The 25285-nt window shown below is 43.3% G+C and overlaps 1 protein-coding gene across 1 annotated transcript in view; it reads right to left on the minus strand.

Annotated features, from left to right (window-relative positions):
• fgf22 (fibroblast growth factor 22) overlaps window positions 1-25285 on the minus strand; it is a 131203-nt gene that overhangs the window by 8040 nt on the left and 97878 nt on the right. Inside the window, exon 2 of the mRNA XM_055658899.1 lies at window positions 3955-4058. Within this exon, the coding sequence (XP_055514874.1) occupies window positions 3955-4058 (104 nt within the window). The remainder of the gene's footprint in view (window positions 1-3954; window positions 4059-25285) is intronic.

Consider the following 25285-nt stretch of genomic DNA (forward strand, 5'->3'; position numbering starts at 1 on the left):
AAGTTTAAAAGAGATGTGCAAGGCACGGTTAATACACAAACGTTGTAGGTGCCTGGAACGTACTGCCAAGGTTGGTGGTGGTGGCAGACAGGATAGTGGCATTTAGGAAGCTTTTAGATAGGCACATGGATATGCTGGGAATGGAGGGATATGGATCACTTGTAGGCAGAGTAAATTAGTTTAACTTAGCAACATGTTCAGCACAGACATAATGGTCTAAAGAGTCTTTTCCTGCACTGTTCTGTGCTATGCAGGTCAGAATTTCATTGTTCCATCTTGGGACATATGACAATAAAAAAACTCTTGACACTTGACGATGATCTATGTTAGGCTGCAGTGTTGGTGGTTAGGATCTGTATCAGAGTTTAAACAGTCTCCTGTTACAACTCCTGTCCAACACAACATTGAGAAACAACTCCTTATCTTCCTTCTGGGCATGCTGCACAGCTTTTCAGACTCGATAATGCATCTTCCAACTTTGGGTAACTTACTCTTTCTTTCGAGCTGTTACATAACTGGCTATTTCTGCCTTACGTCATTTTGGATGTGTTTTTTTAATTTTTACTTTAGCTGCCTAACCTGATAAATGTTGTTTTTATCTCAGGCTGTCTGCTGCGACTGTAGAAGAAGAGTTGGATGTGCCAGCCTATGTTCATGCCACAGTCAACCTCACTGGTGTATATATAGATGAGACATCTCCTCTGTAGGGTTAGACTAAAGAGCTGGGATTGTTCTCCTTGAAACAAAAACGGTTAACAGGAGAGTTGCAGAGTCCATGGTCAATCTGGGATTAGACAGGTTAATTATAAGATCAACATCAAGATGCGTTTAGCTAGATGAGCGTGAAGTTGCTCTTATTAACGGATAGTTTAAAGATGAGAGGAGTGAGGGGCACAGACTTGAAGCTCTGGGCAAAAATCATAAAGGGAAGAATAAGGACTGTGCGGTTATAATCTAGAACTCACTGCCCAGAGAGGTTGTGGAAACAAAGTCAGTCAGTACCTTTCAAAGGGAGACACAAAATGGTGGAGTAACTCAGCGGGTCAGGCAGCATCCCTAGAGGAAAGGAATAGGTGACGTTTCAAGTCGAGTCCCTTCTTCAGACCTACTCTAACTTAGAGTTGACTTACTCTAACATTTTGTGTCTATCTTGGGTGTAAACCAGCATATGCAGTTCCTTCCTTCACGTTTCAAAGGGAGTTGGATCAGCACAAGGCGGCTATGGGTAAGAACCAGGGGACTGGATGTCTCCAAGGAGCCTATAGTAGGCCGCATGGTCTCCTTTGCCAGATCATGTTTTAGATTCGAGGAGTATATTGTCAAACATCTTAATGTTGCTGATGGAATGTTACTGCTTTGTAGTTTGGTCTTTACATTGCAAGACAATAGTGACCATACTTCCTCTGTAATTAATTTAATCTGATAGCAGAAGACATCCCTATAAGGCACAAAAAGCTGGAGTAACTCAGCGGGTAAGACAGCATCTCTTGGGGAAAAGGAATAGGCAATGTTTCGGGTCGAGACCCTTCTTCACACGATTTCTTTTAAATTGACTTTTTTTTTGCTTTTATTATCGATTTAATGTTTTTTTTTGTTCAACAAGAAATCATTGGTTGATAATCTTTCAATGTACATTGTACTAGAAACAGTGACCTTTCCTACCACAGGTCAAGAATCTTGTTGGAAAACCAAGAGCGCAAGAAGATCTAGAAGCCTCTTAAATGGCCTTATCCTATATGACTCCACCACCAACCCTGGCAGTGAGTTCCAGGCAACCGCCTCCCCCTGTCTAAAAATCTTGCCCCACGCATATCCTTTCAACTTTGCCCCTCTCACCTTAAAGCTATGCCTTCTAGGTTTTGTCATTTTCGCCCTGGGTATAAAGTCAGACTGTCTACTCTATCTATGCCTCTCATCATTTTATATACTTCTATCACATCTCCCCTCAACCTCCAGCGATCCAGAGAAGACTATTTAAGTAACAACTGATATTTTAATAGTTAGTAGCCAAGACTCACCACCAAGAGAATAGCTCCTTTCAGCGGTACAGGTGCCCACCAAAGTCATCTAGATCCCCACCTATACCTACAGTATAATCCTTCTCTAATGGAGTCAGAGCAAGTTTACAGTGTTTGTGCTGGGATTAACGGATTGTGACTATTCACAGCCAGTGCCTACGCTAAATTGCGTTCCTATTTTTGCAAATTCTGGATTGGTCAAATATTTCTGAAATATTTGGAGGAGTTTTTACTCCAGTATTAAGGCCACAAAGGTTGAAATTTTTTATTCAGTTTAGAAATACAGCGTGGAAACAGCCAAACGAATCCACGCCGACCAACGGTCACCTGTATCCTACGCACAAGGGGAAATTTATAGAAACCAATTAAGCTGCAATTCTTTGGAATATGGGAGGAAATCGGAGAAAACCCACGTGATCAGGGAGAATGTATAAAACTCCATACAGACAGCACAAGTAGTCAGGATAGAACCCAGGTCTCTCGCGCTCTGGACCTCTAGCGACTGTATTGTCCCCCCATTGCTGAAACTATTTTTTGTTCATTGCAATGGTGTTTCAGCGAAAGAAATTATCTAGATTTTGCTCGTTTCTACATCTGAACATTGAGGCCATCAGTTCCAGTTCTGTGATGTATCTCTGGTTTGGTGTTGATTGAGCAGCCCTTAATGGACAGGAGACACAAAGAACTGCAGATGTTGCAATCTTGAGTAAAACAAGTGCTGGAGTAACTCAGCAGGTCAGACCGCACCTGTGGAGGGGAATAGATAGGTGATATTTCAATTCAGGAACCTGTCTGAAGAAGGGTCCTGACCTGAAACATAGCCTTTCCTTTGGTATCGCCTACCTTGTTTAAATGAGAATTTTGGGGAATTCCTGAGCAGTGAGCCCTTGTCTACCAGAAACTGGATTGAGTGCCTTTGTCCATTTCCTTAAAGGATAGGCATTTACCCTTAGATTTGCTGCCTGTAACTTTTGTGACTTAATATAAATGTATTAGAATTTAACAAAAACATTTCAAATTGAGATTCAATTTTGAATTTGTTCCAATTTAGTAGCAGCTGTGCATTTTGGTTCTATTTGTACGGTTGCATTTTGGAAGCAATATATAACGCACAGATGCAACTTAGTTGTATGTTCACTGCACAAAAATGAGGATAAAAAAGATCGGGGTGACATAAAAGGCATTGTGCCTAGTCTGTGTAGGTTAGTGTTAGGGTGCGGGGATCACTGTTCGACACGGACTTGGTGGGCCGTAGGGCCTGCTTATGCACTGTACCTCAAAACTAAACTAAAAAACTAAATAAACCTATATGTGCTACAGTCCACAGACTAATGTTAGTTTCACCAGTCCAAACAGCCATCGAACATAGACACAAAAAGTTGAAGTAACTCAGCATGTCGGACAGCATCTTTAGTGAAAAGGAATAGGTGAAGTTTCGGGTCAAGACCCTTCTTTAGACTCTTCAGATTGAACCTTGCACCCTAAAGAAAGAACTGGTGAGCCAACCACAAGGGCAGCACGGTGGTAGAGTTGCTGCCTTACAGCGCCAGAGACCCAGGTTTGATCCTGACTATGGAGGCTGTCTGTACGGAGTTTGTACGTACTCCCCGTGACCTGTGCGGGTTTTCTCCGGGTGCTCTGGTTTCCTCCCACACTCCAAAGATGTAAAAGTTTGTAGGTTAATTGTCTTGGTAAAATTGTAAATTGTCTCTTGTGTGTGTAAGATGGTGTTAATGTGTGGGGGATCGCTGGTCGGCGCAGACTCAGTGGGCCGAAGGTCCTGTTTCTGCGCTGTATCTCTCAAAACTAAAAGCTAAAACGAATCATCTATCCAACCCCAGCACTCCCTCCATATTCCCCAAGCAAGCGCGCATAACTTGTCACGGAAATTTGAGGACCTAATCACTTAGAAATTGAGATGTTTGTATAACCTTACCGTGCCGTATAGTTTTCCCTTCTTGTTCATGGCCAAATAAAAGCCAGTGTTGACCGCTTTGATTGCGACTACTCCAACATTAACTGACCTGATCTCCATTATGCCTGTAAACGAAAAGGAGACTATATTATTAAAGCAGTTTTTCTTGCCCTATTGTGTGACAGTCCTAATGCCGCATTATGCTGTGGTAAGGTTTTAAATAACGCTGCTCTGTTATAGCTACCTGCTGCCGTGTGCGTATATTAACACTCGTCGGCAAAACCATTGTACCTTCCACATCAATATCTAATATATAATAATGATGTTTTTTCCTGATAACAAACTTATCACTATTAGATCCAAGATGGCGTCCAAGCCAGGCGACTCTTTGGGGTCGGTCACAGAAATGGACCTGCAATCACACATTATAATCATGCCACTGTTTTAAATCTCTACCATTTATTACTTTATCTGTACACTGTGGATGGCTCGAATGTAATCATGTATTGTCTTTCCGCTAACTCGTTAGCACGCAACAAACGGTTTTCGCTTTACCTCGGTACAAATGAAAACTAAACTAAATCAATTGAATCAGCACAGAAACAGGCCTTTCACTCAGCTCACCTTGATACTACCATTCCCGGTTAAGCTAACATTTAACAATCTTACAGTGAAAAATCTAAGATGTTTTAGAAAAAGAAGGCTTTGGAGGCAGAGATCGTTTACCAGAAATTTACTCTGCAGAAAGGAATGTGACGTTTTGTGTCAAGACCCTCCTTCAGACTGCTTGATGGTTAGCTTGGGGCTCTCTAGAGAGTGCTGGCTCATGGTGCTGTTTGGGTTTGTGTATTCCTGACTTCTGCATGCATTTCAGGAGTGAAATCGGGAGTGCACTGGAGGTCGGATGCAAGCACATCTCCCCTTCTGCCTCGCATGGGATCCAGGGTGGAGTTCCTGTGGGCTGAGTTGGTGGGCTAGACACACTCGCACCTCCATTTGAATAGAGGCATTGCGCCTTTGATTGAAAACGTGAATGCAAATAAGACAAAATAAAGCACAACAACATCTATACTTCCTCAAGAGACTAAGGAGGTTTGGCGTGACTCCAACGCCGCTTACCAACTTCTACAGATGCACTGCAGAGAGCTTCCCATCGGGTTGCATCTCGGCTTGGTTGGGAACAGCTCTGCCTAAGACTGCAAGAAATTGCAGAGAGCTGTGGTTGTAGCCAAGTCTATCACACAGACCAGGTTCCCCACCATCGATTGCATACACTTCATGCTGCCCCAGGAAAGTAGCTAACGTAATCAATGGTCTTTTTCACCCCGATCATTCCCTCCTCTAACTGCTCTTGTTGGGCAGAAGAAACACATCCACTGGACTCAAGAGCAGTTTCTTCCCCACAGTTACTAGGCTACTAAAAGGCTCCCTGAAACTGTCGGTTTCCTCAGGATGCCCTGTTTTCTTCCCCCATCCCTAAGCCACAGGGAGAACTTGCTTTAAATACATCTTGTCTAGTTCTTGCCCCTTTTCTTGATGATTCTTACTTTTCTCTATCCTCGATCAGTCATGGTTTTGAACACAAGCCAAAGTCAATGCTGTTTGGTAGCTCCCCGTCCCTATTCAGACTCGGTCTGAAGAAGGGTCTGGACCCGAATTGTCATCTTTTCATTTTCTCCAGAGATCCTGGAGGGCGGCACGGTGGCGCAGCGGTAGACTTGCTGCCTTACAGCGTCAGAGACCCGGATTCGATCCTGACTACGGGTGCTTGTCCGTACGGAGAGTTGTACGTTCTCCCCGTGACCCTGTGGGGTTTCTCCAAGTTCTTCAGTTTCCTCCTACACTCCAAAGGCGTACAGGTTTGTTGGTTAATTGGCTTGGTATAAATGTAAATTGTCCCTAGTGCAGGATAGTGTTGATGTGCAGGGATTGCTGGCTCGTGCGGACTCGGTGGACTGGTTCCGAGCTGCATCTCTAAAGTAAATTAAACTAAACCAAACTGTGCCTTATACATGGTGACAATATTTAGGGAGTCAATGGGTTGGCAGAGAATATGAGGTCTAATGTTTTTTGTGTAGTACGTAGCATTTATATGGCTGCTTTGGAGTTTCTGGACACTTTGACAAGCAGTGCAAGGATAGGTTCTTAAAACTACCAGGAGTCTGCATTCATTAGTGAGTGTCTGTGTTGTCCATTCAACTCTAACCTGTGAAATTGTGCTGTCAGAACCTTTGAATTCACCAAAATGTACCAGATTCATCAGCTTTTACTGAACAGATAACATCACCGAGTGTGATTTACTGTTCCAGGTGACTATTAAAAAAATATGAAAAATTAATCATTATGCTTTATCCAAATAAATATTACAAGCTCCAAAAGGCACAGAAGTACTGTGCTCAAAACACGTCGAAATCTCGATAAAATAGAGGCATGACATTTGTTCTGTAGTCAAAATGGTTTGTATAAGCTTTTAAAACTATAAATACCTTTGAATTACTTTGAATTACTCTGTTAAACAATGCTCTATTAATACATTTTTTTATTATTTTATTGCTGTGTTTATACTCTATTTTATTCCTTTCCAATTATCTCTGATTTGTTGGGGCAATTGTTCTCCTTGAGTCCAGAGATAAAGTCCTGACTAAAGATTACAATCAGAAACGTTATTGAGGGTTCACTGTCCACAGAAACCGCTGGAGCTCCAGAATATTCCAACACTTCCAGGGTTTCAATTTTGGTCAAAGCACAAATGGATTATATACAGTTTACAATTCACAGTGTCTCGTTAGATTAATGTTTACAGTGACACCTTCAGAGATCAGAGATTGTGACTGCTTGCCTGGTTACGATTGATGGTAAAGTGTAGTAGTAGTAGCAGTAGTAGTAGGCCGCCTTCGGTCATGACTGACCATGGGTGATGCATCCTAGTTTGCAGCAAAGATCTGACCTCCGCTATAAGATCTTTGGTTTGCAGGTGATGTGTGGTCGGATGCAAGCCTGGGCGATGTCATATGGAGGACAGGCTGTTGCCCATGCAGCGCATCCCCCCTCTCCTCGTCGCTGATCGATCCAAAGGAACAGCAGGGCCGTTACAGTTTGGCACCAATGCCATCGCAGGAGCTGCCAAAGGAGCAACGAACTGCCTTAGGGGCTCCGATGAGCTTGAGGTTTACCCTTTTCCATGACTGCCCAAGAGTGACTCTTGAGGCCTTCCCAGGCTGGGAGCCCATCCAGGGGCGGAAAACCCGGGGGGGGGGGGGGGGGGGGCAGAGGGGACACGTCCCCCCCATATTTTGAGAGGTGGGGGACATCCCCCCCAAGTTTTTGTAATCCCGATTTAAAAATCTCCGCTTTTAGCGCTGGATTGAGCCTCCGAAGCCTCCGCGTGTGTGTGTGAGTGTGCGCATGCGCACGTGGCCGCCAACAAATTGTGTCCCTCGTCCCATCCATATTTTGATGGCAAGTTCCACTCTTGGGAGCATCGAACTTCCCGTGCAGGTCTATAGCACCTGCCCACTGCCCAGTGTCTAGATTTCGAAAACAACCATTTCATTCCAAGATTGCAATGGGATAATATTAACATGCAGTTCATAGCCAGGATCGAACCTGGGTCTCTGGTGCTGTTAGGCAGCCACTCAACCTCTGCACCGCCCCAATTCCGAGCTGAGAAAATGCTACTTCGTCATCAACTCTTGGGAATACATGGCTTATAAACTTCCCAAATGCTCACCCTGTCAGCTATCTCCTGCCCCATCCGCAGAGGAAAGATCCATAATAATCATTTGAATCACTGCCATTTCTTTATTTCCAACTTCAATTCCCACGTCTCATTCTCAAACAGACCAGCAGTTACGACAGCTAAACACAAAGCGCTGGAGGAACTCAGCGGGTCAGACTATGGAGGGAATGGACAGACAACGTTTTTGGTCGGGACCCTTCTTCAGACAGATATACCTTAGCTGCTCGCCTTATATACACCATAGAAGTTCGTTCCATCTGTTTTGTACTTTGTTAATTTACCCTTGTATCCTATCACCCTCTTCTTTAGAATGTTATTAGTCTGCTTGCTAAAAATTCCCAATCCACTGGCTTGCCACTAATCTTTACAACATCTTTGATACTCTCTGTGATATCCTTAATTGGCCATGCAGGTTGCTACATCTCGTTGAGACTTACTTTCACAATTCAATGGTTCAATGGTGTATTGTCACGTACGCTCTGCACTGTGACATTATTTTTTGCTTAGTCATACTTGCACAGTCGCCATATTTTTGCACCATTTACACAAAGAAACAGTATGAAATCCGCAGTCTGGTCCACCTGCTGGATGTACTGCAGAGACCCTGGTCCAGGTAAGCCCAGGTAAGCCCCAGGGTGTTGCAGGGCCTCCTCCGTCACCCTCGGCCAGCTTGGCCCATGAACTGATGTCCCTCTCCTCGCCCCAATGCCCTTTTGTCCTGAGGGCACTTCCCACAGCCGGCCTTGAAGGCACTGGAGGCAAGTCCTCAGTCCCTCTCCTACCGGCCCAGTCCTCGTGCCTGTTGTCACCAGTAGAATAGACCTCTACTGAAAACGTTAAATGTCCGACAGTGGTGATTGACTATCGTTCCCTTTAACCCGTCTACAGGTCCATATTAGTCAGCTACGTCCACACACTGTTCACGAGGAAGCCTTGCTTTGTTACAGTTTGCTTCAGAAATAAAATCAGGACTAGTCCATTTGGTCGCTCATGCCTGCTCCACCCTTCAGAAAGATCACAGCTGATCTTACTGTGAGAAAGCAGAGCTGAAGCATAGCCCTACACCCACTGTATCTAAATGCCTGGCAAAATCTGTTTAGTTTCAGAGATACAGCATGGGAGCAGGCCCTTTGGCCCACCGAGTCCATGTTGATCACCTGTTCTCATTAGTTCTATGTAGGTGGATTGTCACCTCGTCGTGGCAGTGAAGCTTGTGTGGTCCTGAGATCCTGAGAGTGATGCCGTCTGGAGCTATGCTCCTGGTAGGGTCCCATGGCGGTAAGGTCGAGGGGGAGGTCCCTGACAAAGAGCAATCCAACCAAAACCTCAACGGTGGAACAGGTAGAGGATGATGGCTGACCTTAGTGGAGTGTCACAACGGCTGGCAAGGTGGATGAAGGCTGCAGCAGGAAAGGGTCTCCGGTCGTCTTGGACTCCATGCCACTGGATCCTGACCCAGATCTGTCAAGGACCGTGTGGTGGCTGTCTGTGCACCAGTCTCCCCACGTTAAACAAAGTCACGCACAGGCGTCCTCCATGAGAGGACAGTCATACTTGTTTCGAGTGACCGCCGATGATGATGTTATCCAACTTTCTCATCCTCAACAAACGCATTAGGGACAATTTTACAGAGGCCAATTAACCTATGAACTACCAAGTCTTTGGGATGTGGGAGGAAACCAGAGCACCCGGAGTATTCCCACTAAGGGCGAACGAGTAAATTCCACAGATAGTGCCCAAGGTCAGGATGAAACCCAGGTTTCTGGTGCTGTGAGGCAGCAGCTCTACCAGTTGCACTGCTGTCTTGAATGTTCACACTGCAACATGTCTACCAAAGATCTTAGAGCGGAGCAAGATAGACCACTTCTGCAAAATCCAATGGACTGACGTGTAGTACGCAACGGAGCGTAACTTCCGCCATTTCAGTAACCCCGACCCGATCTTTGACCCGACCCAACTTCAGTTATGCGTTCAGTTAAAACGGCACATACCTTGTACAGGGAGGAACTGCAGATGCTGGTTTAAACCGAAGACAGACACAAAAGGTCGGAGTAAATCTGCGGATCAGGCAGCATCTCTGGAGAAAAGGAATAGGTAATATTTCGGGTCGTACTTTTTCGATAGCTGCCATGACCCGTTTGATGTCATCCTTTGCCCTGCTCCTGGTCTCGGCCCGCACCGTTCTGCCGTGTGTGTGTGTGTGTGTGTGTGTGTGTGTGTGTGTGTGTGTGTGTGTGTGTGTGTGTGTGTGTGTGTGTGTGTGTGTGTGTGTGTGTGTGTGTGTGTGTGTGTGTGTGTGTGTGTGTGTGTCTGTGTGGGAGTGCACCGGCACCAAGAGAGAGCGACCGCGCGGACGAGCGAGCGAAAGCGTATTATAGAGCGGAATAGGTGACATTTCGGGTCGAGACCGTTCTTCAGACTGACAGTCAAGGGAAAGGGAAACGGGAGATATAGGCATATCTTCCATTCATTTGTCCTTAGTACCGTTTATATCTATTGTTCCTCTTTCCCCTGACTCAGAGGGTCTACAGAGGGTAGTGTGTGCCTGCAACACTCTGCCAGGGATGGTGGTGGAGGCAGATACAATAGTGATGTTTAGGAGGCTTTTAGATAAGCACATTGATATGCAGCGATTGGAGGAATGGGATTCATGTGTAGGTTAGTGGGATTAGTTTATCTTGGCATCATGTTTGGCACAGACATTGCGGGCCAGAGGAACAGTTCTTGTGGTGTACTGTTCTATGTTTAGTTTACTTTAGTTTAGAGATACATCGCGGAAACAGGCCCTTCGGCCCACCAGGTACGCGCCGCCCAGCGATCCTCGCTCATTAACACTATCCAACATCACTAGGGACAATTTTTACAATTACCAAACCAATTCACTTACAAACCATTTCACTGCACCTCATGGTGCATGTGACAAATAAATTTGAACTTGAACTTGAACTTGAACCTGTATATCTTTGGAGTGTGGGAGGAAACCGAAGATCTCGGAGAAAACCCATGCAGGTCGCTGGGAGAGCAAACAAACTCTGTACAGACAGCACCTGTAGTCAGGATTGAACCCGGGTCTCCGGCGCTGTAAGGTAGTATCTCTATCACTGCACCACCATGCCGTACTGTACATCGTGCATTTCTAAATTGTTACAACCCATATCAATGGGTAATCTATCATTGCAATTCTTTCAACGGATTGGCATAATTGGTAATTGTTCTGAAATGGATTGAAATCAAGGATATTGTTAATGTCAATGCATTGGGTGAATTACAGTGGAAAACACTGTACCATCTCCTGTTTAATGAGATCAAAAGGTTTATCACTATATCTATCTTAGTTTGTTGAAATGTAGATAAATATGTAGATAACATTTTGCTCAGAAGATAAGACACAAAATGCTAGAATAACTCAACGGGTCAAGCAGCATCTCTGGAGAAAAGGAATAGGTGATGTTTCGGGTCTGAATCCTTCTCCAGACTGAAAAATGGAGGTGGGGCAGACTGAAAGTCGGACGAAAGGTTCCAGACCAAACCGTCACCTATTCCTTTTCTCCGCAGATGCTGCCTGGCCCGTTGAGTTACTCCAGCGTTTTGTGTCTCTCTTCGGCATTAACCAGCAGCTGCATTTCCTTCCTATCCATTATGCTCAGATTGTATTTAGATAAATGGCTGTAACAGTCTAAACCAATTAATAAGAATAAGAATAAGTTTATTGGCCAAGTATTCACATACAAGGAATTTTCCTTGGTGCTCCGCCCGCAAGTGACAACGTGACATATAGTGACAGTTAAGAATGATACATAAAACATTAAACATTAAATATAAATGGGTTATATTGTAGCAATCACAACACAATGAAATTAGTTGATAATATTTTAGTCTTTTTCCCAGGGTAGATGTTTCTAAAATTAGCGAACACAGGCTTAAGATGAGGTGGGAGATATTTAAGAGGAGCCTCAGGGGCAACTTTTTCACTCAGAGGGTAGTCTGTATCTTGAATGTGCGGTCAGTTGGGTAAGTTGCAGAAATGCATACAATTATGATTGAACAAAACATTTAGACAGATATCTGGATAGGAAAGGTTTAGAGAGCTATGGGAAATTGGACAAATAGGAATAGTCCAATATGTTAACTTAATCGACATGGATAAGATGACCCAAAGGGTCTCTTTCTGTACAATGCAGCTCTATTACAATGAATCTAGAGTTCCCAATGAAATAAATTCTAATAGTAACCTTTACAGTGGCTCCTTGCTGGGTAACAGTTCGCAGTTCGCGCCTGGAAAACTTCGAGCTGGATCAACCTTCGGCGATGAAACTGCGAGCTGGATCGACCGCGCGCGCGCACACACACACACCCACACACACACACACACACACACACACACACACACACACACACACACACACACACACACACACACACACACACACACACACCCACATCGTAAAGGCGGGGGCCAGGGAAAGTGGGGGAGCGCTGTCTGAAATTCACACCCTGGATGAAGAGGAAGGTAAAAGACGGCTGCCACAGTGTACGGTAAGTCCTTTAGAGAGCACGGAGGGGGGTGGGGGGGGAGAGAAGGGGAGAGAATGTGGGGAGAACGGGGAGAGGAGTGGAGGCACTTTTCAGAAGACAGACAACTTATAATAAAGTTTAGCGGGCATTTTAACTTACCGATCGGTTTTCCTTGGTCCTGAAAACTCCAATGAGCCAATTAAAACGCCCGTTCAGCGAAGGAGATTGACTACGGCTGCCCTTGACTGCCTGTAACAAAATAGCGACCCCACTCCACTGCACTACGAATTAAAAAGAACCATGACGACCAATTTTTACTCGCGGAAAATTTTTCATCATGCTGAAAAATGTTCCGCAACTTAGCTGAGGCCGCGAGTATTCGGGAACTTCCCTCGAGCATGAAGGTGAGTTCCAGTGACCTCATAGGACCTCCTAGGACCACATGTCGACCATGCTGCAAGTTTGAGTCGAGGGCAAACTCTTCTAAACTCGCAGATTAGGTCGCGGTAACGCTGTAGATTAGCGGTAGAGTTGCTACCTTACAGCAAAAAGCAGCGCCGTAGACCCGGGTTCGATCCTGACTACGGGTGCTGTCTGTATAGAGTTTGTACACTCTCCCCGTGATCTGTGTGGGTTTTCTCCGAGATCTTCGGTTTCCTCCCACACTCCAAAGACGTATAGGTTTGTAGGTTAATTGGCTTGTTAAAATGTAAAATTGTCCAAGTTGGCAATATGCAGAGTACTGCCCTGCCGACTACCAAATTCAGAAGGTTCAGAAGGTTCAGATGTAGAATAGTCATTCATGGTCTCTTAAAGTCAATAAAAGAAACTTGGATGTGTAGAAAATATTTATTGATTGGGGGATGGATATTGATGAATTTCCTTTTGGTTTCATGAGTTCTGTGAGTGGTTACCTAAGCCAAGAAGAACTCATGATTTTGGCCATGAATCTCTGCGATACATATCCTCCCAATGTTTCTCAGCTAAGGAAGGAAAATAACATTCCATAATATTCCAGCAAGAGCATGCCGAAGTGTGGGCAGGTGAAGCATAAATGGGACTGCTGTTGTTTTGATGACAAAGTTGGAATAGGTGCAGAGAGAGCGGATAGCTGTGCTGTCGGGAGGGTGGGGGGGAGGTCGTGGTGGGTGAGGTGGTTGGTGCCACATCGGCAGTTGGAAATGAAAAGGTCAAACAAAATTCTTAAGGGGTTGGACAGGCTAGATGCAGGAAGATTGTTCCCGATGTTGGGGAAGTCCAGAACAAGGGGTCACATTTTTAAGGATAAGGGGGAAATCTTTTAGGACCGAGATGAGAAAAACATTTTTCACACAGAGAGTGGTGAATCTCTGGAATTCTCTGCCACAGAAGGTAGTTGAGGCCAGTTCATTGGCTATATTTAAGAGGGAGTTAGATGTGGCCCTTGTGACTAAAGGGATCAGGGGGTATGAAGAGAAGGCAGGTACAGGATACTGAGTTGGATGATCAGCCATGATCATATTGAATGGAGGTGCAGGCTCGAAGGGCCGAATGGCCTACTCCTGCACCTATTTTCTATGTTTCTATGTCAGGAGAGGGTCAAAGACCAGGGAGAATGGGTGCGTCTGAGAAGGAGTGTGGTCACAGCAGAGTCTGAGTTTGGATTAAAACAATTTTCTAAGACAGGTTGAAACACAAATGGGTCAAATGGTGTCATTTTATACCATAAACCTCCAGAATTCTACAGGACTCATTGCCAAGCCCCTGTATAGGAAGGAACTGCAGATGTTGGTTTAAACCGAAGATAGACAAAAAAAGCTGAAGTAACTCAGCGGGTCAGACAGTATCTCTGGAGAAAAGGAATAGGTGACATTTTGGGTTGAGACCCTTCTTCAGGCTGAGAGGTAGGGATATAGATGGTGACATAGAGAGATATAATATACCACCATCTATATCTCTCATTGCCCTTTCCTGACTCAGTCTGAAGATGTCTCGACCCGAAACGTCACCTAATCCTTTTCTCTAGAGTTGTTGAGTTACTCCAGCTTTTTAAGACAAGTCTTTGTTGTAGTTTAAGCACAGCACAGCCAAGATAGTAAGGTTTTTTTTTGAGCTGTCCAGTCAAGATGATGTCAAATGAAATATGCATTTTTAATCAGATTATCAAGTTTCCAAGGGAGCCATCAATTTGTAAGAAGATGTGGTTCTTTACTTCAATGCATTGTTAAGTGAAGGCTCTTCAGCACATGCTATCTCTGCAGATGATGAGAATTATCTACCAGCTGATACATTGCTTTTGAAAACATGAGGGCCAGATGAGGTTCTGTTGCTACACCTACAATTGTCCAATTGAATGCAATTCTAAAAGAAGTTATATATATATTGTTGGCACAGAGTGATTGACTATTTGTAAAATAATAAAACCCATATCAAAGCAAATCCAGTTTCCAAAGCTACTTGAGGATGAAGGCATGCTACTTGTGTTATCTGTTGACCTATCATCACCTTGTTATGCATTTTTAAGTTGCATCTTCACGCAACTATCAAAGTGTTTATTCTTGTATTATCTACAATCTTGTTGCTGCAGGCAAGATGATCCTTTTTAATATGTCACCTGTCCTATCAATCACATCTGACAGAGCATTGCATGTTAGGCTTTGCTCATTCTATTCACAGCGCATTATCATTCATAATTTGGCATTAACAGCAAAATATGCGTGACATTAACAATTATCGCCAGTCTCTTAAATTAAAAGTAATTTCATCAGTGATTGTTGGAAGGGCATGTTTGAGTACACTACTAAGAAAAGTTATCTGATTCTAATCTGCCTATCGTAGAACAGAGACTGCAGCAGCATAGGATACAGGTCCATCACCGATTTTCCAGTAACTGTTGGTCTGGCCCCCCATTTAATCTAGAAAAATACTCCCAGGAATCTCTCCCTGAAAATGTGGCATCCAAACCGGGTGATGCGGCCGATCTCTACCTCATCGGGACTTCCGCGCTGATCAGCGGGTCGAATTTGCTGCCCGCGGCTGGGGCTCTGGAACTCCGGCCCGGCTGAAGTGGGCAAATCCGCTCCCATAGCCACCTTTCCGCGGCTGACTTTGTGGGCAGGTGTCTCTGCCTCCCAAGGCTGTGACCTCAGTTGGTCTGGAAAAACGGATAATCCAGAGAGGCTATGGAACTATGGGTGCTGGAAAATTGGTGGTGGATCTGTATATAGAACACAGAACAATGTGGCACAGGATCAGGCTGTTCAGCACACAGTGTCTGTGCTAAATATGATGCCAAGACTAACTCTTATCTGCCTACACATAATCTATATCCCTTCATTCCCTGCATATCCATGTGTCGATCCAAAAGACGCTTCAAAGTCACAATTGTCCTGCCTTCACCGGCAACACATTCAAGGCAATCACCACCCTCTGTGTAAATATTCTTGCCCCCGCACATCTCTTTTAAACTTTGCCCCTCTCACCGTAAAACTGTGCCCTCGAATATTTGATATTTCTATATTGGGAACAAGTTTCTGACTGTCTATCCTGTCTATGCCTCTCATAATGTTACATCGTTCCATCAGGTCTCCCTTCAACCTCCAGCGTTCCAGAGAAAACAATCCAAGTTTCTCCAATTCCTCCCTGTAGCTAATACCCAAAACAACAGGCATGACTCTGGCAATTCAGTTTATAAAGTTGGGTTGATTAGATTGTCATAGGTTGTATAAAATAGAAGTGATTTCATGCATGTTTCAAATATGCAGGATCTTCCTTCTGCAACGTTGAATGAAGAAAGAATGTGACAAGCCAGCTTATGTTTAGTTTAGTTTAGTTTAGTTTTGAGATCCAGCATTGAAACCCGACCCACCAAGTCCACACCAAATAATCAATCACCCATTCACACTAGTTCTATGTTATCCCACTTTCATATTCACATTCACGCCCTACATATTCTGTATTCATTATTATTAGGTCTGATAATTAATTAATAATCTCAAATGGTAATGAGCTGACAACAGCCGGCCCAATTGCATACACTAATAAGACACATTAAAATATTTTCAAAATTATTATTCTGGAATATTACAGGAGCAAAATTTGATTTTGGGAACCTGGGACAATTCCCGTACAATATTCTGCTGTACGGGGTGAGGATATGTACAGTATGGAAATAAAATGAAGTATGAATGGGAGATGGGAACACAAAGACAAATAATGGGAAGTGGAACCCGGAAAGTGACTGTAAAATCGCAATTGTAAAAGTTTCTTCCATTTTCTGAAACTAAAGACAATTTCCTCCTTTTCGCCAAGGGCACCCTACCAAATTCCTCTTAAAAGAATGACACTGGTAGATGAGGGATTTACTGAAATATCCAATATTCTTTCTTACCTGGATCCCTCCCAACTCCACTTATCTACATTTTTTTTGCATTGAAATGATAGTCTGCCTTTTGAAGAATAAATAAACACCGTTTGTTAGGATACTGGGACAGAAACAGAGTTAACTGTGATCAAAAACTGCTTGCCATACAAAGACTTCGTCCCACCGAGTCCAAACCAACCAGCAGACACTAGCACTAGCACCATCCTGCACAATGAAGACAATTTTTACAACTTGCCAAAGCCAATTAACCTAAAAAGCTGTACATCTTTGTAGTGTGGGAGGAAGCTGGAGCGCCCAGATAAAATCCATGCAGTCACAGGGAGAATGTACAAACTGCACCCATAGAGAGTGGTGAATAGAGATTTCACACAGAGAGTGGTGAATCTCTGGAACTCTCTGCCACAGAGGGTAGTTGAGGCCAGTTCATTGGCTATATTTAAGAGGGAGTTAGATGTGGCCCTTGTGGCTAAGGGGATCAGGGAGTATGGAGAGAAGGCAGGTACTGAGTTGGATGATCAGCCATGATCATATTGAATGGCGGTGCAGGCTCGAAGGGCCGAATGGCCTACTCCTGCACCTAATTTCTATGTTTCTATGTTTCTATGTTTCTATAGTTAGGATCGAACCTTGGTCGCTGGCGCTGTAAGTCAGCAACTTTACCGCTGTTCCTCCGTGCCGCCCCGTTATGGCAATAATAGTTAAACTTTTGTTCCAATTGGCAGTTCACGACTGATAGAAACTGATCCGTAGGTAATTTTGGCATCAATTTCTCACCCTCTCTCTTTCTGCCACAGAGATCATACAAGCATTTATAGGCATTTATAGTGAAGATGCTTTTTCCCTCGGGTTCCATTACTAAGAATGTGAGGATAAGATGCACATTATCTTAAATGTGATTTATGATCAAGCATGCTATCTCCTACTTATAGTGGGCACATCACCAACAATTCTTACCAATGTCGACAGATGCACCATGGATTGCATCCTATCAGGATGTTGCCAAATCAAGCTGTGAATCCATCCAATCAGGAAGCATCACAGCTTTGTTTGGAAACAGCTCTGCCCAAGTCCACAAGAAACTGCAGAGAGTTGTGCGTGTAGGCCCGTCCATCACATAGACCCGCCTTCTCACCATTGACTCCATCTACACTCACGATGCCTCGGGAAAGTAGCCAACATTATCAAATATCTTTTTCACCCCGAATATTCGGTCTTCTCTGCTCCCCCATCAGGCAGAAGATACGAAAGCTTGCAAACACAAAGCACTAGACTCATGAACAGTCTTCTCCCCTCTGTATCAGATTGCTGCATGATCCTCCCATTTACTGGGGTGTAGACCCAATCTTCCAACCTACCTCATTGTGGATGCTGAACTTTTTCTCTGTAAGTGCTACAATGCTGTAACAGAATTCTCTGCATGCTGGTATTTTTCTTTTTGCACTACCTGTTGTGTACAATGGCTTGATTGTACATGAAACAATAATAAAGCAACACCAATACATTAAAAAAATGAATAAACTAGTTTTCGAGAATGCACTGGTTGATGATGGCACAGTCATGCTCATTGTTGGTACTCATTGTTAACATTTGTTCTCTGGGTCTGTTTTGTAAACCATTGATCATGCTGTTGTACAAACTACCTGGTTCCCTAAGCCATCCTTAGGGAACCTTTTTTTCACAAGGTACAGGGATGAAGGGGATGGTTGACAAACAGGGGTTAATGTTTATTTATTATTTTATTTATTATTTATTTATGTTTTTTGGTTACTTCATACATATTACTTGTATGTGTATATTAGTTGTATGTATATATATATGTCTGTATGCATCTCTACAAATTGTCTAGGGTATTATTATTATTTATTAATTAATTATTAAATATGGAAGAAGGGTTTAGGGAGAAGGGGTGAGATTAAATAAGTTATTCTTCTTCTCACTCCTTTTCGAGCTTGTAAAGAAAAAGTGGTGGACATTTAAATTTTGCTTCATGCTTTTTGCCTGGAATGTCCAATTGTTTGACTACTTCGATTTTGTTGTTGTTCTTTATTCCTATTTATGTCTTTACTGGTTCGGAATAAATAAATAAATAAATAAATAAATAAATAAATAAATTGATAAATAAATAAATAAATAGACAGATAAATAAATAAATAAATAAATAAATAGACAGACGAATAAATAAATAAATAAACAGATAGATGAATAAATAAATAAATAAATAAATAAATAAATAGATGAATAAATAGATAAATAAATCCTCATTCACAAAAGAGACTGAAGCTGCCAGGCCTTAATTAAATTCGATGTGTCGACCAATGCTCTAGCGAACCTCCCCAGGCGTGCGGTAGAGAATATTCTGACTGGTTGCATCATGCCTGGTTCGGCAACAGGAGTGCAGGAGGCTACACAGATGGTGGTAGACATTGCCCAGTCCATCACGGATATGGACCTCCCCAGTGGTGAAGGGATTATGGGGAGAAGGCAGGAGGACGGGGTTAGGAGGGATCAACCATGATTGAATGTCGGAGTGGACGAGATGAGCCAAATGGTCTAATTCTGCTCCTACCAATGATGACCTTACGATCTATCGGAAGCGCCGCCTTAAAAACCCAGCCAATATCACCAAAGACCCACACCACCCTGGACACGTTCTCATCTCGCTGCTACAATCGGGAAGATGGTACAGGAGTCAGAAAATTGTGACCACCAGGTTCAAGAGCAGCTTCTTCCCAGAACGCTTCAGGCTCTTGTACACTACACAACACTAACAACCATCTCAGCCACAATGGTCTTCTTTGGTTGCAGTATGGACTTCAGTTTTGCATTATTATGGTTTCCTATTATTACTGTTGTTAATTTATTGTATTGTTGACTATATATTTATTTGTGTGTTAATGCGTTAATAGGCCTGTTAAGCTGCAGTAAATAAGAATGTTATTGTTCCGTTGCCAACACATATGGCAATTAAACACTCGTCTTGATGCTTGGCTCTTAAATATGACTTGAAAGCCTACCAATGTGGTTGAGCCTGAACTATCCTTATTAGTGGCCAAGCAAGCCATTTAGTTGTGAAGGAACTGGTTGGCCATTATTTTCTCAAGGCCCTTGATGGGTGGTAATCAATGCCGGCCTTACTGGCAAGAATTACATTCCAAGAGTGAATTAAAAAATGATCACATGCCCTTTCCAGAAAGCAAAACTGAATAAGAACCAGGACCCTCCCTGCCCCAAAGAGATCAGCAAATACAGAATTCCCAGACGAGGGGTGGCATATTGACCAAACTCACTGGAGTGAATCGGTCAGGTCTTTCCAAAAAAATGTGCTTGATCCAGTTCTAATCATGTTTCAAGAGTAATTACCATTGTCAATGGACAGGAGAATCTCCAAATTGGAATCAAAGGATATGGGGAGAAAGCAGGAACGGGGCACTGATTTTGGATGATCAGCCATGGTCATATTGAATGGCGTTGCTGGCTCAAAGGGCCGAATGGCCTCCTCCTGCACCTATTTTCTGTGTTTCTGTTAACCAAAAAGTGAGTAGATCTGAATTGAACAACAGCTGTGGGCTGTGTTGGTTAGGTAAATGGATGTGTTCACTGCCCGAATTTCAGACTTTAAAGAACAGTGGGAAATTATGGCTAGTGATTTCTACATCCATGACTGAGTTAGCTCTGCAGATGATCCAAAGCACCATGGCACTTTTCACATTAACACTTGGTACCCTGAGTTAACCCACATGTTCCCTACCCTCATCTAATTTTCTTTTACTAATTAGAATCTAATCCTGTCTACATAATTCACAAGTCTGGGAGCTCATAACAAGCCATGTATTTGTAATTGGTTACAAAGTAAGTTGGTCTACCATAATACCCTCCTGTTATCACGTGCAGTCCATACCGTATTTTATAATCATTAGAGCTGTTTACATGGAAATGTGCCCTTCGGCCCACTTTGTCCATGTCGGCATATTGGGTTAGTCCCATTTGAGTCCATTTGGCCCTTATCCTTCTGAACTGTTCCTATCCATATATCTGTCCAAATGTCTTTTGAAAGTTATCGTTGAATCAACTTCTGCAGCTTCCTCTGGCAGCTCATTGAAAATAAGGATTACCCTCTGAGTGACAAAAATGTTGCTTACCACCTCCAACACTTTCTATGGATAACAAGCTTCCTTTACCACAACGTTATGGTTCTGGGTTCCACTTTTATCGATCAATTTCTTTAGTTCGTGCTTCAATCAAACTGAGCAGGATGGAACAATGACGGAGCTGATAGAGCTGATGTCACACAACACCAGAGACCCGGGTTCAATTCTAACCTCCGGTGCTGTCCATGTGGAGTATGCACGTTCTCCCTGCGACTGCGTGGGTTTCCTCTGGGTGCTCTGGTGTCCTCCCACATCTCGAAGATGTGCGGGTTTGTAGGCGAATAGGCTGCTGTAAATTGCTCGCAGTGTGCAGGGAGTGGATGAGAAAGTGGGATAACACAGATCTAGTGTGAATGGGTGACATGGACTCGGTGGGGCGAAGTGCCTGGTTCCCTGCTGTATCTCTAAACTACACTTCTAAACTAAATATGATTTCTAAACTAAATATGAAGCTGATTTCCTCCCACCAGACTATTGTAGTTTCATAATCATGGCAGATCGGTTCCTCAGTTCCCCTCTAAGTGATCTCAGAAGGACACGTTTTTAATCCCATTAGAGCAATTATCCCTGTGTGTTTTCGAAACTGTTAATGAAGGAAGACTAAAGCAAACCATTCCTCATTAACTAACTCTGCAACTTGCAGGCATCCATCCACCTCGGGTTCATGTTATACGTCCATTATTAGCAGTGCCAGCATCTGACCACAATTGCACAAGTTTAATTCCATTTTATTACATGGATTTCCAAGATATGTGGTCGCAGACATCACAATCTTGAAATCCAGCCATCAATAACTGTGCCCACTGATTTATGATCAATAAGGTTTCATTCAGATTTTCAACTATCACGGGCGATGAATTTTCCAATCTTCCTGGAATTGTACTTCACGATTCCACACTTACTATCAGCAGTGACGAATGGTAAACAATTCAGTCAGGTATTACCCAGTCATTTTATTTGTGAAATGTTCCAAGACTTCATTGAGAAATATTTGTTTTGGTGTAAGTACAATTGTATTAAAAAAAGTCTTTAAGTGAGCTTTAATTATAGAATGAGAGCGAGGGGGGAAAAAACCCAATATGATGTCCACCTGTTTGTCTGGCTACTAAGTGCGACCTATTTTTGTCTTTTAAATACGCTTGCCTCTAATGCTCTCGGGCTGTTTAGTGAAGCAACACAAAGCCTTTTCAGAACTCTTTGTTGTTATGCATTTCGGCTTCTGGTGAGCCGGGGCAAGAAAACTAGTTAAATGTTGCTGGCTTTGAAATAAAAGCTGTAACATGGTCGAAACATAAGAGTGACTCTGCTTCTTCCAAAAAGGAAACAGGCCTTGCGCAGAAAAAAAAAGACTGGGTATAAGATCAATCAACCGTCTCTGACCTGATGGCCTGACAGGGCCTTTTGTCAGGTTTAAAATACTGTGTGGTCTATAGAATAAAGCCCTGACTAGGCTCCTTTTTGACCCCAAAGTGCTCACCTGAGAGTGCCTTTAACAATAGCTCCCAGTTTTATTCAATGAGTGTACAAAAAAGAGTAAAAGGCTTATTAATTGTACAGATTAAAGGGCAGACCCAAAGTCCTCTAAGGCTTTAGTAAGCTTTTCCTGTGCTGGCCCCATCTCCACAGCCCAGTTAGTACAATACTGCATGGGAACTCATCAAATCCTACTGTGGCCTTCCCCTGATTGACATACCTTTTCAATTATTTCACAGTTTGCTCAGTTATAAATGGAGAGGGCCTGCTTCTAAGACATCTTTTCATGTTGACTCTGCATTTGAGGCTAATGACCGTGACTAGCACCTTTGATCTGGGACTCTGTGCCCCATGCTGGCTGCACTTGTGTAGGCTTAAGGTCTACCTTCCCATTACAACACGCCTTTCTCATTCTGGCCCTGCAGTGGTGATCTGTCACAGTTAAATGTGAACAAAAGCCTTTCTTCACCCCTTGGATTTTTCTTTGGGTGGGGGTTGGGAGGGGGAGGGGGGGGGGGGGGGAGGGGGGTTGTGGGGGGGGGTGTTGGGTTGGGGGGGGGGGGGTGTGGGGGTTGAGGGGGGATGGGGAAGGGGGGTGGTTGAGTGTTGGTGTTGTGTGGGGGAGAGGAATCTGTAGCTGCAGCAAACTATATTTTGTAACCCTTTCTGATCTAGGACTTACTTCAGAAGTTGAAATAATTAATAAGAATAACTGCTCTGAAACATCAAACAGAACTCGGAATTTCAAGCCTTAGCAAACAGGGTGGCATGGTGGCGCAGCGGTAGAGTTGCTGCCTTACAGCGCTTGCAGCTCCAGAGACCCGGGTTTGATCCCGAACTGCGGACGTTGTTCTGAACGGGGTTTGTACGCTACCCCCTGACCACGTGGGTTTCCTCTGAAATCTTTGGTTTCCTCCCACACTCCAAAGCCGGGCAGATTTGTAGGTTAATTGGCTTTGGTATAAGTGTAAATTGTCACCAGAATGTGTATGATAGTATTAATGTGAACATTGGTCGGTGCAGACTCGGTGTGCTGAAGGGCCTGTTTCCGCGCTGTATCTCTAAAACGAAAAAACTAAAAACTAAACAGAAATAACATTGATATTGATTTTAATAAAGCTTCACACTAGTATAAAGGACATCATATACTGAGATCCATTTAAAGGGTGGAGGATGGCACCATTTGTGTACTGGCTCAGTGTTGTCCACTATCATACACACTTATATTTAGCATGATTGGGCCTAATGTATAGTTGGATAGTCAATGAACTAAAGTAAAAAAAAGGATTTCACTGTACATGGGACAATAAAGTTCCATTAAACCATTAAAATGATTTCCAATGCAACTGACAAAATTGTAGCAAATTTCCAAAAGATGCAGTCTTTCATAGGGGTAGCCTTTGTTGCCACTACCGAAGGTATTTTGAGATGGGAAAAAAAAATGTTATCCTGTCTCTTGACTATGTTCCCCCATATTTTTAATTATTTGTCTTTCATTCCATAGGTGCAAAACTGTGTCAATAGGTTTAATGAGCTTGCACAAGGCAGGACGTTTAGTGCATCGGTTCGTTAATACTTCCTCTGCCTGTTTTCAAAACACTCATCAAAGTATTTATTTTGAACTACACATCTCCCATGGCACTCTGAAAAGTGATTTAGAGGGGTTGATTCTTCACCGTGCTATCTTACTCTTGTAAACATTTGCCCATCATTAATCTTCCTTTCCTCCCGAAATGTCTCGGCGTTTTTGCAGCTGCCTGTCCTTTACAGCTCTGTCTCCAGTTGGATCGTAGAAAAACAACACAAACCACAACACAAATGACATGCAGTGGCTGTGACTATGGTTCAAAGGTTTGGTTTATTCAATGTGTGCATACATGCTTCCGCAAGGAAGCTTCTAGTTGTACCTGTACCTCACTGTACTTGACAAGAATCTCGACTTGATTTGACAGAGAAACTGTACTCCATCCAGACAGAGATTAATTTCGACAAGTTCCTTACCGAGAACATAGACCAGCACAGCACAGGCACGGGCCACAATGTCTGTTCCAGACAGGAGGCCAATTTAAATAAATCTCTTCCACCAGGTGATCCATACCCCTCCATTCCCTGCATATCCATGTTTCTAACTAAAAGCTACTAAGCCTCAATGCCACTATTATATTTGCTTCCAAAACCGCACCCCACAGAGCGTTCCACACACCCACCACTCTCTGCTTAAAACCACTCTCTCCACACATGTCCTTTAAACTTTACCCCTCTCACCTTAGAGCCGTACCCTCTATTTACCAAATGATAATTCTGTAAAAAAAACATGCTGTAAGGACAGATATATCTCAAAATAAAGGGGTTTTTTAATATTTTCATTGCTTTCGGTTCGTTGAAATATGAATGAAATAAACATTCAAACTGTGGTTCCTGAACATCTGTTCTCAGAAATACTTTGATTAAGCATCCCTTTAACATGCTGTTGTTATTTTAAGTTGGTTCAATTTTAATTTAGTTTCATTTACTTTAGTTTAGTTTAGAAATACAGCACAGAGTCAGTTCACACCGAGTTCTCACTATTCAGCGATTCCCACACACCATCCTACACACACTAGGGACAATTTTGAATTTACACCAAGCCAATTAACCTACAAACCTGGACGTCTTTGGCGTGTGGAAGGAAACCGGAGATCCCAGAGAAAACCCACGCAGATCACGGGGAGAACGTACAAAATCCGTTCATACAGCACCCATAGTCAGGAACGAACGCGTGTCTCTGGCGCTATATGCCAGCAACTCTACTGCTGCACCACCATGCCGCCCTGGTTGGTGAACTTCTATTGTACTTCTTATTAATAGAAAATACCACTTGCTCCTCGTTGGTAACCGCCTCTCTCTCCTCACTAAATATGGAAATTGTGACAAGACACTGAAGAAAGACAAATATCCTGCTGTTCCTGGAAACTTGTGAACTATAAACAATGCCACCCATGTCATCAGCAAAATAACATAAATCACTCTAGCTCTACTTTGGAGCACTTTCTTAATAAAAAAACAAGTGTTACTACTTTGGAGACCATCAAACAGAACTCAGAACATCATGTCCTGGCAAACAAAAATAACATA

The sequence above is a fragment of the Leucoraja erinacea genome, chromosome 29, assembly GCF_028641065.1.
Source record: "Leucoraja erinacea ecotype New England chromosome 29, Leri_hhj_1, whole genome shotgun sequence".
Lineage (NCBI taxonomy): Eukaryota > Metazoa > Chordata > Chondrichthyes > Rajiformes > Rajidae > Leucoraja > Leucoraja erinaceus.